Source organism: Lontra canadensis, unplaced genomic scaffold (assembly GCF_010015895.1).
Source record: "Lontra canadensis isolate GAN:19392208 unplaced genomic scaffold, GSC_riverotter_1.0 scaffold55, whole genome shotgun sequence".
Classification (NCBI taxonomy): domain Eukaryota; kingdom Metazoa; phylum Chordata; class Mammalia; order Carnivora; family Mustelidae; genus Lontra; species Lontra canadensis.
The window spans coordinates 1229517-1242158 of NW_022631049.1; the positions used below are offsets into that span (position 1 = coordinate 1229517).

The 12642-nt window shown below is 40.8% G+C and overlaps 2 protein-coding genes across 3 annotated transcripts in view; one reads left to right on the forward strand and one right to left on the reverse strand.

The window, feature by feature from the left end:
• VTI1B (vesicle transport through interaction with t-SNAREs 1B) overlaps nucleotides 1-9971 on the forward strand; it is a 29410-nt gene extending 19439 nt beyond the window's left edge. The window contains exons 2-6 of the mRNA XM_032875129.1: nucleotides 1596-1654; nucleotides 3516-3707; nucleotides 5849-6022; nucleotides 7483-7544; nucleotides 9645-9971. Coding sequence (XP_032731020.1) covers nucleotides 1596-1654; nucleotides 3516-3707; nucleotides 5849-6022; nucleotides 7483-7544; nucleotides 9645-9741 — 584 coding nt within the window. The 3' untranslated portion in view covers nucleotides 9742-9971. The remainder of the gene's footprint in view (nucleotides 1-1595; nucleotides 1655-3515; nucleotides 3708-5848; nucleotides 6023-7482; nucleotides 7545-9644) is intronic.
• The window catches only part of ARG2 (arginase 2), a 29934-nt gene continuing 27226 nt past the window's right edge, over nucleotides 9935-12642 (reverse strand). For both annotated transcript variants that reach the window (XM_032875126.1, XM_032875125.1), the window contains exon 8: nucleotides 9935-10414. In XM_032875126.1, coding sequence (XP_032731017.1) covers nucleotides 10209-10414 — 206 coding nt within the window. In that variant the 3' untranslated portion in view covers nucleotides 9935-10208. The remainder of the gene's footprint in view (nucleotides 10415-12642) is intronic.

The following is a 12642-nucleotide window of genomic DNA, read 5'->3' on the forward strand; positions in this document are numbered from 1 at the left end:
GGTAGCTCTATTTTTAATTTTTTGAGGAACCTCCATATTGTTGTCCACAGTGGCTGCACCAGTTTGCATTCCCACCAACACCACATCAGGGTTCCTTTTTCTCCACATCCTTGCCAATACTTGTGTCTTAATGTATTTTTTTGATGTCCTCTTTGTTTTCTTGGTTGACCCATTCATTGTTCAGTAGCATGTTATTTAGCCTCCATATATGTGTTCTTTCCAATTTTTTCTATGATTGATTTCTAGTTTTGTACCATTGTGTTCAGAAAAGATGCATGATAGAATTTCAGTCTTTTTAAATTTACTGAGACTTGTTTTGTGGCTAATATGTGATCTATCCTGGAGACTATTCCACGTACACTTGAAAGGAATGTGTATTGCACTGTTTTTGGATGGAATAATATATATATCTATTCAGTGGAAAATCTTTCAAACCTACCTAAGTGATCAGAAAAATACAGTGAAGGCAGAACAGTGTTGTTTTAGTTAGGTGTTACTGCTTGGCAGCTGAAGCCTGCTCTTTTTGTTTAAAGAAGAAATTAGTAGTTTTAGGTATTAAAGACATACTAGTCAATTAAGCGTATAAAGACCAAATGACAAGATAAAGGATTGAAACAGAATTGAAAGGGGAATGACTCAACTATGTGAGTCAGTGGTATTTGCATCATTTTACGTATTACCATCAGTGGGTATGGCCAAGAAATATGTACCATGCCATGCACTCTCCCCAGCAAGCAGAGTAGGTGAGTTTTGAATTTGTTTTGCAGAAAAGCAGTTGATAAGGGTTATATAAAGAAGTGTTTTACAGTGGAGGTAAAAGTGGGGACAAGGGTCCACCTGGGTGGCTCAGTCGTTGGGAGTCTGCCTTCAGCTCAGGTCATGATCCCAGGGTCCTGGGATCAAGCCCCGTATTGGGCTCCCTGCTCAGTGGGAAGCCTGCTTCCCAATACTGATTTCAAATAATCAGTATTGCTAAACATTCTTGTTGATGAAAGTGTGCGTGATCCTTCTAGGGGACCATTAATCGACAGTGATTAACTTAGACCTGTACTGTTTCTTAGTAGGATAATACTAACCTTTGGGGTCAGATAATTGTCATGCAGGAGTGTCCCAAGCATGGATATTTTTGTTCCCTGAGTACTAAATTCCATTCATAATACCTACCCTTTCCCTTCCCCCATCATCATGATAACAATTTCCAGTGCTTTTCTAAATGCTTTTTACGGGTGGCCAGGTGGCTCAATCTTAAGGTTAAGCATTCAACTCTTGATTTTGGCTTTGGTCATGATCTTAGGATCATGAGATACAGCCCCACGCCACATCGTCCTTGTGCTAGATGTGGAATCTGCTTAAGATTCTTTCTCTCCCTCTCCCCCTCCTCCTCCTTACCCCCATCAGCTCACATGTACTTGTGCTAAAAAATTGTAAAAAAAAAAAAAAAAAAAAAAAAGAAGAAGAAGAAGTACTTTTTAGAGATGATTAAGTACTACTAGTCCCATCAGGGGAGGGTTGGGCAGTTTATTCTAAGCAGAGGGAATGACCTCTAAATATATGAAAAGAGGACTTAGCACTTAAAACTTGTCTCTCCTTTCTAGAAGAGAAGAAGAAGCTGATCAGAGATTTTGATGAAAAGCAACAAGAAGCAAATGAAACGGTGAGTACAGGGAACAAAGCCTTACTTTTTCTATCTGGAGTTAGTCTTTTCTAGAAGTAATGCTTATTACCTGATCACAGATTAACTGTTCCTGTCTATTGATCTTGATTTTGATTATTTCTTACTAAATGAGGCCATTGGTTGGGTACGTGATGAGGGAGTTTGACAAACACAAATGGATAAAGCTTGGATACTCTCTTAAAATGAGTCTTTGATACATAATACATTACTGATATGAGTTAGTAAGGGCATTCTCAAACCTTTACCTGCGTGGTCTTTTAAAATTTCATTTAGGGGCACCTGGGTGGCTCAGTCTTTTAAGCGTGGTTTCATCTGGGATCATGATCTTATGGGCCATGGGATTGGGCTGTATCAGTCTCTGCACTCAGCAGGGAGTCTGCTTTAAAATGCTCTCCCTCTGCTCCCCCCACATGCACACACTCTAGAATGAATAAATAAATCTTTAAAAAAAAATTGTGGGTCCCTGGGTGGCTCAGTCAGTTAAGCATCAGCCTTTGTCTCATGATATCAGGGTCCTGGGATCGAGCCCTGTGCAGGGCTCCCTGCTCAGCGGGGAGTCATCTTCTCCCTCTGCACCTTCCCCCTCTCTCTCTCAGATAAATACAATCTTTAAAAAAAATAAAAAATAAAATTTCATTTAAAAAGCTGGCCATTGGGGCACCTGGGCAGCTTAGTTGGGTGTCCAACTCTTGATTTCAGCTCAGTCTTGATCTTAGAGTCATGGCATCAAGTCCCAGTTGTCTCATGCTGGGCATGGAGCCTGCTTGGGATTCTCTCTTTCCCACAGCCCCTCTCCCACATTTCCCCCCGTCTTCTCTTTCTCTCTCAAAAATAAAAAGCTGGCCATTAAAATCAGTTATTCTTGGGGCGCCTGGGTGGCTCAGTGGGTTAAAGCCTCTGCCTTTGGCTCAGGTCATGATCTCAGGGTCCTGGGATTGAGCCCCACGCCAGGCTCTCCGTTCAGCAGGGAGCCTGCTTCTCTTTTTCTCTCTCTCTCTGCCTACCTCTCTGCCTACTTGTGATCTCTGTCTGTCAAATAAAAAAATAAAAATAATAAAATAAAATCAGTTATTCTTCTTGTTAAACTTACTAAATCGCCAAAAAACTGTACCTCAGAAGTGGTTGTAGCCACATTCCCTTTTGTTTTAAAAGACATCTGCAAAGACATTAGCAAAATTAACCAATCCAACTCTGTCCATCTCAAGCAGATGAAAATAATTTATAGCCTCTTGAGAACATGTGTGGGTGTTACATTTTACTTACCCAATAAAATGGAAATCTGATTTGGACCCTTGGTTATCCACATGGAGACAAATGACTGATTTTCAGAAAGAAGAGGAAAAAAGAATGCCAGACCCCTATCATTTGTAGTATAGTAGACTTCAGAGTGCTTCATGATAGCACTTGAACCATAACAAACAAACAAATTGGTATACTGAAAAGGGAATTTGGAGATTTGTGGAATCTTGAGCAGATTTCTTCAATTCTTATATATGAAATAGAAGTAGTATCTCCTACCTTATTGAGGGCAGGGGAAAGATTAAATGAGGATTAAATAAAATAATGTATATAAAAATGTTTAATAGGAAGTAAGATCCTTGTTAGTTTTTTCACTCATTCATCACATACTTTTTGAATGCCTCTTCTCTGCATGCTAGGCACTATGCCAGGCACTCAGAGAAAAGAGGTCGACATGTCACATGTGATCCCTGCCTTCGTGGAACACAGGGTTGAATACTTATTTGCAGTTGCCGTGGTTTCGTTAGTCCAAACTAGGCATATGCCCAGATGAGAGAGAAAAATACCCAGCCCATCTGTTCTCTACTTTCTGCCTTCCTAGCTGGCAGAGATGGAAGAAGAACTACGTTATGCACCCCTGTCTTTCCGTAACCCTATGATGTCTAAACTCCGAACCTACCGGAAGGACCTTGCCAAACTCCATCGGGAAGTGAGAAGCACCCCTTTGACAGCCACACCTGGGGGCCGAGGAGACATGAAATATGGCTCATATGCTGTAGAGAATGAGCACATGGTAAGCTTCAATTGTTTTTTCCCCTTACGGGCCTGTGGCACAAAGATTAGTCATGTTGTACAGTCTTGTTCTTCCCACCTGTTTCCTGCATCCAACTCCCCTTTGTCTCTTGGGTAACCATCTCTACTCTATTTAATGCAGATCTTTCCAATCCATGCTTATTTAGATTTCTTAGTATCTTTTATGTACTAGTACTTGGTGCTTAGTGGAAGAATACAAGTGTTTCCTATTCTTCATATCCGGATTTTGATCCAGTTTTTCATTGATCCAGTTTTTCACTTACACTAAAAAAATTCAGTTAGGTTTTTAATTTATCCGGAGTATTGTTACAGGTTAACCCTAGCTGTCCTTTACATTATATCAAGATGGCCCAAGACCAGAGACCTAGTAGAGAAGGCAGGAAGCTTCTCAGGCGGGTGCTAATAGCTCATTTAGTTGTAATGGAAAGTAAGCCATAGTGCCTTTCTAGACTCCACTATTCTGATTTATAAAATTAGATGGACAGAATTGAAAATCTATATTTTGAAACTATCTAGAGAAGCTCGATAAAGGAATACAAGTTTACAAAGATTAAATGTGATGTGTTGCATTTGGAATTAACACTCCACTACACAAAGTATAAGTGGCCTGGCAAGTGGTTTGGCAAATAGTGTGGAAGAGAGGTGGAGGGGGCCCCACAACCACAGACTGCACATATGTAGAAAGGCTAATAGTGCAGTGTTAAACAATCCTGTTTCATGATGCATCCTGATTGTGATTCAGAAGACATTCGTATGATACTGGTCTGACATTGCTGATGTCAAAACTAGAGGGAATAATAGAAACTTTTCAGAATTCAGTTGTGAAGAGAGACTGGGAAATGGCAGTCAGATGAAGCTTGTTAAAGTAAGATGAGAGGTATAATGTGACTTTGGGTGTTTGTTACCAAAAATCAACAGTAACCCCAAAAAAGGGGAGATAAAACCAAACAATAATTTGCTTTAAAATTACTAGTTTCAGAAAATATAAAGACAGTTTATACATATGACCCTCATGGCATTATTGTTCCAAACCTGGGGTTGATTTATATGATCTTACTGCTCTTCAGTCTAATTAGTTAAAAATCCCCGTCTTTTACTTGGAAAAAAAAAAAATCCTTATTTCTGCTTCTTTTAAGCTAAAGTTAACTGGGGTTAACTTTAGGCAGTGTCATGCAGTGGTTCTGTCGTCCACTGATGTGTATGCCAAATATGAAAAGACTAGTTACTTATCTGAAAACTCAGTATTTTGGTTTCTTGATGTGGTATCTAGTTCGAGGAGTCACCTGTTTAGTAATAGGCCCTGTGAACCAACCCCTTTGTGAATGTGTAAGTGCTTTGAATAGTGAAGAACTTACCCATTTGTCAGTGGTTAATTCTGACTGACAAGGGCTACTTCTGTCATCTTGCCTTCTATGCTTGGGATTATAGGTGAAGTAAAACTTTGGCAGGGATTTAGAAAATTAGGGCACTTGGGAAATGAGGGCAGCTTATTTGGACCCAGATCCTCCTTCCCTGAGAGCAGTCACCATTGTGGCAACTTCAGAGTTTTGTTTTGTCTGAGGTGAAATTCTTTTTGGGTTTCCAAGACTGTAATCGCTTAAGTGTCTTCCAAAATGCGATAGTGTTTCAGACTTCTATGTGAATTCTGTATGTGCTGCAAATGAATAGCTTATTCATGGTCGCTCATTCCTCAGTACTGGTCAGGTGGAAATCTTCAGTGAATTAATCTAGTTCTAGGCTGTGGAGTTAAGTTGGTTGGTTTGTTGCCCTGTCAACAGTTACAGGTTGTACGCATATTCGGATAGCTCCTGCACCCCAAACTTGGGCCACTGCCTCTCAGTTGTTGTTAGTCCACAAGTCAGTTCAAATTCACCACCAAATCAGGGAAAGTGCTCTGATGTTTTTAATTCTTTTCTTCCCTCACATTTAAGTATAACAAGCAGTGGCATAGGAGGTATGTGATCTTGTATTGGATTCTAATAATTTATAGTTAGCATCTTTAAAGTCTTAAAAGTAATGAAAATCACTACATGCACTATATCCCTTCTTACATCAGAAGGGTCACAAGGAATGTGCTGGTAAATGAATATAACATTTCTCTTCCTTACCGGTTCCTGTCAGAACCGGTTACAGTCTCAAAGGGCATTGCTTCTACAAGGCACAGACAGCCTGAACCGGGCCACACAGAGCATTGAGCGTTCTCATCGGATTGCCACAGAGACTGACCAGATTGGCTCAGAAATCATAGAAGAGCTGGGGGAACAACGTGAACAGTTGGAACGTACTAAGAATAGGGTAAGTCTGAGCAGATAGGGGAAAGTAGGTGGGCCCTTTATATCCTAATGCCTTGCCACTGTCAGAAGCTACAGCAGTTCAGAATTCAGGGTTAGGACCTCTTAGACGGTTACACTTTTCTCAGCTGAGAGATTTATCTTGAAAATAATTTTACCCCTTGGATTTAGAGGTCACTGGAGGCCAAAAAAAGACTGAAGAAACCCAGTTTCTGCATTTATGGAAGATTGTCAACTCTAAGATTGTAGCCACTCTGTCCTTCAATTCCTAGATTACCAACCTGAGATTTTTCTCATATTAATCTATCTATAGTAGGATATTATGCTGTTCTTATGAAAGCACCATCCACTTAAACAATCCTAGTTTTTTTGTCCTTTAGATCCAAGGCTATTTTCCACATGTCATAAAATAGTACTGCTGACAGAGTAGAGGTTCAGTCCTGGACTATAACTCTGTTGTTACCCAAGGTAAGCTAGATTGCTGTGGGAAAAAAACGGGAAATAACTATATTAAGGCCTCTGAAAAACATCTCCTTCCTCCCTTTCCATACACCTGCATAGGAATTTTAAAAATAGTACAACTTGCCAATAGAATGTTATATTCTTAACATTATGAGGCCAATACAAATTGAAGAACAGATACTATTGGCAAGACTTGGATGACTTCCTCCATGTGGGGATTGGAGAAGATTTCCTCATATATCCTAAGAGTTGCAGTTCTCCATTCTTAAATCAGAATGACACCTTTGCCTCCCAGTAAAAATTCACAACCACTGAATTCAAGGTATACTGTAGAGAAGGCAACTTGTTTACCGACTAGGTGGTTTTAACACATTAGATGGATTGGTTGAATTTAAAAGCCAAGGAACAAGCTGAGCGATCAGCTTACTTATGGCCACTGGGGAATGGAACAGATGGCAGATGGCATCTGTTGAAATATCCCCCAGCAATCTAGATATTAACAGGCAACCAAAAGAAAGTAATTTTTTAAAAAGCTTTTAAAAGAATGATCCCTTTCACAATTCAATGTATCTGTAAAAGGGCTAAAGAAAAAAGAACCAGATCCCAAAAGTGGAAATCCACCAGCCTACAAAAACAAAACCTCAAGAAGCTCCCCTGGAGTTTGGCTGATGAAATTCAAATCTGAAGTTTCCTCACAGTTATCGACGGAGGTACACTTGAAGTCTTTTTCTGTTTTGAGTGGCCAAGGTGAAGAATCAGTTTGGTCCCAGGAGTTCTCCACAGTAACCTTGAGATATAAGAATTCCTAAGCCTATTTACTGAGTACTCGAGTATCTTGTCCTTTCCGGTTTTTCTACATATATATTCAGAGGCCATCATTCTAATTGGTTTGATGGAATTTTTCAGAACACACCCTTTAATGCCCATGGTCAGTTTAGGAACCTTCAAGTTCTACAGTATGTACTTTAGAAGGGGGAAATAATTGCTATTTTCTCTTCCCAGCTGGTAAACACAAGTGAAAACTTGAGCAAAAGTCGAAAGATTCTCCGTTCAATGTCCAGAAAGTAAGTTTGTTTTCTTTTTTTAAAGATTTTATTTGACAGAGAGGGAACATGACAGTGAGAGAGGGAACACACAACAGCAAGAGAGAGAACACAAGCAGGGGGAGTGGGAGAGCGGGGAAGCAGGCTCTCTGCTGAGCAGAGAGCCCGATGTGGAGCTCGAACCCAGGACCCTGGGATCATGACCTGAGCTGAAGGCAGATGCTTAATGACTGTGCCACCCAGGCGCACCCAGAAAATAATTTTAAAAATAGAGTTAAGACGGGCGCCTGGGTGGCTCAGTGGGGTAAAGCCTTTGCCTTCGGCTCAGGTCATGATCCCAGGGTTCTGGGATCGAGCCCCACATCGGGCTCTCTGCTCAGCAGGGAGCCTGCTTCCTCCCTCTTTTTGTCTCTGCCTGTTCTCTCTGCCTACTTGTGATCTCTGTCAAATAAATCAATAAAATCTTTTTAAAAAAAGATTTGAAAAAAAATAGAGTTAAGAGAAATTTTGTGACTAAGACAAACAGTGACTTGCAAAGGTTCTGATAAAGTATTATCTTTTCTAATTAAATACCCCAGGGCAAAATTCTTTGTTAAAAGTATATGCTGCTCTGGGGCGCCTGGGTGGCTCAGTCAGTTAGGTTAAGCATCTGCCTTCAGCTCAGGTCATGATCCCAGGGTCCTGGGATGGAGCCCCAGGGATGGGATGGATCTGAGCAGGGGGTCTGCTTCACCCTCTCCCTCTGCTCCTCCCCCACTTGTGCTCTCAAATAAAAAATCTTTAAAAAATAAAAAAGTATATGCTGCTCTGACTTGAGTAGTGAGAAATTTGTCCACTTTTAATCCCAGCTTATATTTTTCAGAGCACATGGGACTCATGGAGCTTTATATTCCTTGAAGTATATTTGTATAAACTTGGTTAGAAAAAAACTTTTTACTACTACTGCTTAGTACTTGCTTTTGGCTCTGCTTGTCCTTCATGGTAGTCAGCCTCTTCCTTATCAGGGAGTTCTGCCCTGTTAGCAAAAAGTCAACTTTTAAAAAAACAAAAACAAAAAAAAACCCTAAAGTGGGTAGTTAGTATACACAAAACTATAACTGAGCCATGAGGTTTTCCTAAACAATGGTAAATGCCTTGTCAAACAAAAGGAAACCTTCAATTTAGAGTGAACGTGAGAACCAGAGATGACATTCTTTGTTAACAAAAGAGTAAATTTTTGAAGCTCTTACACTAATTTTATAAAGATGTTCATTTGGGTTGATGGAGGAAGAATAGTTAGCAGTATCATATTTGTTTTTTTTCAAATATGATTCAACCTGATTTCAGAAATATTTTTCAGGGCACTCACTTCATTGGTTGAGCGTGCAACTCTTGAGATTGTGAGTTCGGGCCCCATGTTGGGTGTGGAGCCCACTTTAAAAAGAAAAAAAAGGGCGCCTGGGTGGCTCAGTGGGTTAAAGCCTCTGCCTCCAGCTCAGGTCATGATCTCAGGGTCCTGGGATCGAGGCCCGCATCGGGCTCTCTGCTCAGCAGGGAGCCTGCTTCCCCCCCTCTCTCTGCCTGCTGCTCTGCCTACTTGTGATCTCTCTGTCAAATAAATAAATAAAATCTTAAAAAAAAAATTTTTTTTTCTGGAAGGAGCTATTTATAAAAATATATATTAAATATGAAAAAGTGAGATTTTTTAATTTAAGTAATCTCTAGAGCCTGTGTGGTGTTTGAACTCACGACCCCGAGATCAAGAGTTGCATGCTCTTCCAACTGAGCCAGCCAGGTACCCCTAGAAAACCCGTTTTTAAAGTGAGGAATTAACTACTATTTGAACATATTTTAAAATGAAGAAACCATTTTTATGTGTTGGTATCTGTTATCATCTGTTATCCCAATCATCAGTATTTCTGTGAGGTAGTGTTACCCTTAAGTTAAACTGAAAAAAGCTTTCAAGTTGGCATTTACCAGCTAAAGAACTGCTGAGTGGCTGTGTGATTTACAAAAAACAATTCAGTGTGCCTCACAGTATATCCAGCCTTGGCTACATCGTCAAACCCCTGAGTATTAAGAACAGAAAGAAATAAGGTCATCCACACTTCTGACTGTTCCCTACTTTGCTTCTCTCTGTAGAGTGACAACCAACAAGCTGCTACTTTCCATCGTCATCATACTGGAGCTGGCCATCCTAGGGGGCCTGGTGTACTACAAATTCTTTCACAAGCACTGAACTTCCTAGAGGGAAGGGTTTGTGGACCAGAACTTTGATCCTGTGAATGAACGGTGTTAAAGATGGGGAATAAGCATAGTGCTGCTCTGAGGTAATGGTTCGAGGATGCTCTGTGTAGCCAGACCGTGGGAGGTGGGAGGGAAGACAAAAAACCGCATAACTGTGAAGGAATAGCAACAAGACCAGTATGATATACCAACGTAATAAATGCTGTTTATGACGTCTTTAAATTTACGTAGTATTCCAACATATTAATACTCTGTGAACTGCAAAAAGAAAAAACAAACTTACAGTAGTATTATTGGTCACCAAAATGGAGGAGGAAAGGAAACTTTACAGTTGTAAGAATGCGCAAATGTTCTCATTAAGGCAGTATTGACCCAGATGACCAGTTAGTATGTGTCTCCTCAAATGCCTCATAATTCTGGAATGTCTTTCGTGACAAACATGTCAGCACACAGAATTTCCTAAATTCTCACACGTTCTTCCCTTTCTGATTCATCTGGTGAACTGGGAGTAGGAAGTTGGTCATAGACAATGTGCCCTCCCTCTCTTGTCTGACCAAAACTTGAAGCAATCACATCCACTGCCAGGCTAGCTGTAGCCTTGGCCTCTTCCTCTGAAGCCGCCAACTGAGGATTGACTTCAACAAGATCCAGTGCTGACAGCAACCCTGAAAGAACAAAATATGACAAACCCTCAGAAGCTACCCTAGCTGTTACTTTCAGGGTAGTAGAGGGTCATCCCACTAGACAGAACAAGCCAAGGTAAAAAGTCATTTTCTACTATTAAAATTACACACTGTCAGGAAGCTCCTTATACCTACCTCGTCTTGGGCAGGAAGTTCAAACACTGTATACTAGAGTAAGATTACAATTTATCATCCCTTTTCAACCAACTTAATAGGCAGAGCTGTCACGCTGTCTGGATAAGGAAAGAGCTTGTGGGGAAGAGGTAGACAAGGATTTTCCCACCTACATGGGAAAATGTGTGCCATGTCCAGTATTACTAGGAACCTTCCAGATGTCTGTCTAGAGTTGTATGAAGAGATCATCTTCCCTCTTTTGAGCCATCCCATTTTTGAACTCCGTTGCTCTCTTAAGGCACCCCACATGCGCTAAGTATAGTCATTAGTGCATCTCTTAGTCTTATCCCTGCAGGTCTGAGCTGTCCCATCGTAGTGACCCAATATCTTGCACTTAGTCAAGGGAATACTTGGCCATACTTTAATTTGAACTTACTGCCTTCTGTGAGGGGTTAAGAACTTACACTAAAGGGTTTGAGAAGGGAAGAAGAACCTATCCAGACCTGCCTTCTACTTCATACCCCTAACACACAAGCCTACTTCTCTGAGGTATTTAACTTTTTAGTTGGTTATTCTGGATGAAGTTAATCTACCTCTTCAAGTCATCTGAACTAGTTTGGAGAATACAGGTATGCAAATACTTATGGTAGCTATCATGCCTAGAAACACGGGCATATAGATCTGTTTAGTGTGCAGTCTTATTAGGAGTGCATAGTCCAAGCATGTCATTGCAGCATTTCCACTGTGCGAACATCTGGGTGTTTGATGATCTGTGTGTCTCATTTCAGCTAAACCTGAGTCTTTGGTATAGCCCAGAAGTAATCAAGAATGTTTGAGCTATTAGAAATAGCTATTACCTATGTTTTCCAGACTACTGTCACCCTCTAATTTAAGCAAAATGCTTTATGTAGCTAGTTAACACTGTTATGATAGTCTTTTGGAATAGAAATAATGTAGCAGGGGAGGGAGCGATGAGGTGTAACCACTACCCCACCTAACTACTAGACATTACTAACCCCTGCTCTAAGTAGGGTCATTGGGAACCAAAATGGAAGATTGAACACACAGGTTCAGTGGCCACTAACGGAAGGACAACTGATAACATCTAAGACTGTGGGTCTGAAAATGCGACTATCTTACCACTGTCAGACCTGATAAACTAAGCATTCTTTTCCTTCCTTTAGTGTCTGAGGTTCCAGTAGGCTCCAGAGAGAACATTCCTCAATTTCCCTATGTATCCCAACCACTCAAGGGTTTCCCATAGCACTAGACCTTTCATTGTGGGCTCTCTGCTGTTTAGACCCCAATTTCATGAAATGGTATTGAAGTATCATGTGGTAGTTGTTTAATTTTTGCAAGGAAAGGTCATTTAAAGTAACCTTCATGGAAGTAGAAGCTTTCTGACAGAAATGGAAACTGCAAACTAGGATGAATGGGGTGACAGTAACCTGTGTAGCCAACTCATTAATCTTTGTCACCATTCATCTTTAGTATCCCCATATTAAAACTCCTATCAGGGGAGCCTGGGTGGCTCAGTGGTTTAAGCCTCTGCCTTCGGCTCGGGTCATGATCTCAGGATCCTGGGATCGAGCCCCACGTCTGGCTCTCTGCTCAGCAGGGACCCTGCTTCACCCTCTGTCTGCCTGCTTCTCTGCCTACTTGTGATCTCTCTCTCTCTCTATCTCTCTCTCTCTCTCTGTGAAATAAATAAATAAATAAAATCTTAAAAAAAAAAACCTATCAAACATTAAAGCTCCTATCAAAGCTCTGGTATAAGGCATAACCTTTATGAAGGGACCCGAGATACTGTCCAGCTTTGAAATATCTTTAAGAGGGCGCCTGGGTGGCTCAGTGGGTTAAGCCTCTGCCTTCGGCTCAGGTCATGATCTCAGGGTCCTGGGATCGAGTCCCGCATCGGGCTCTCTGCTCTGCAGGGAGCCTGCTTCCTCCTCTCTCTCTCTCTGCCTGCCTCTCTGCCTACTTGTGATCTGTCTGTCAAATAAATTAAAAAAAAAAAAAAAAAGAAATATCTTTAAGAGAAGGTTTAACTCCCCATTCTCAACTCCAAAGGGAACTAACTTATTTTAATGTTAGGG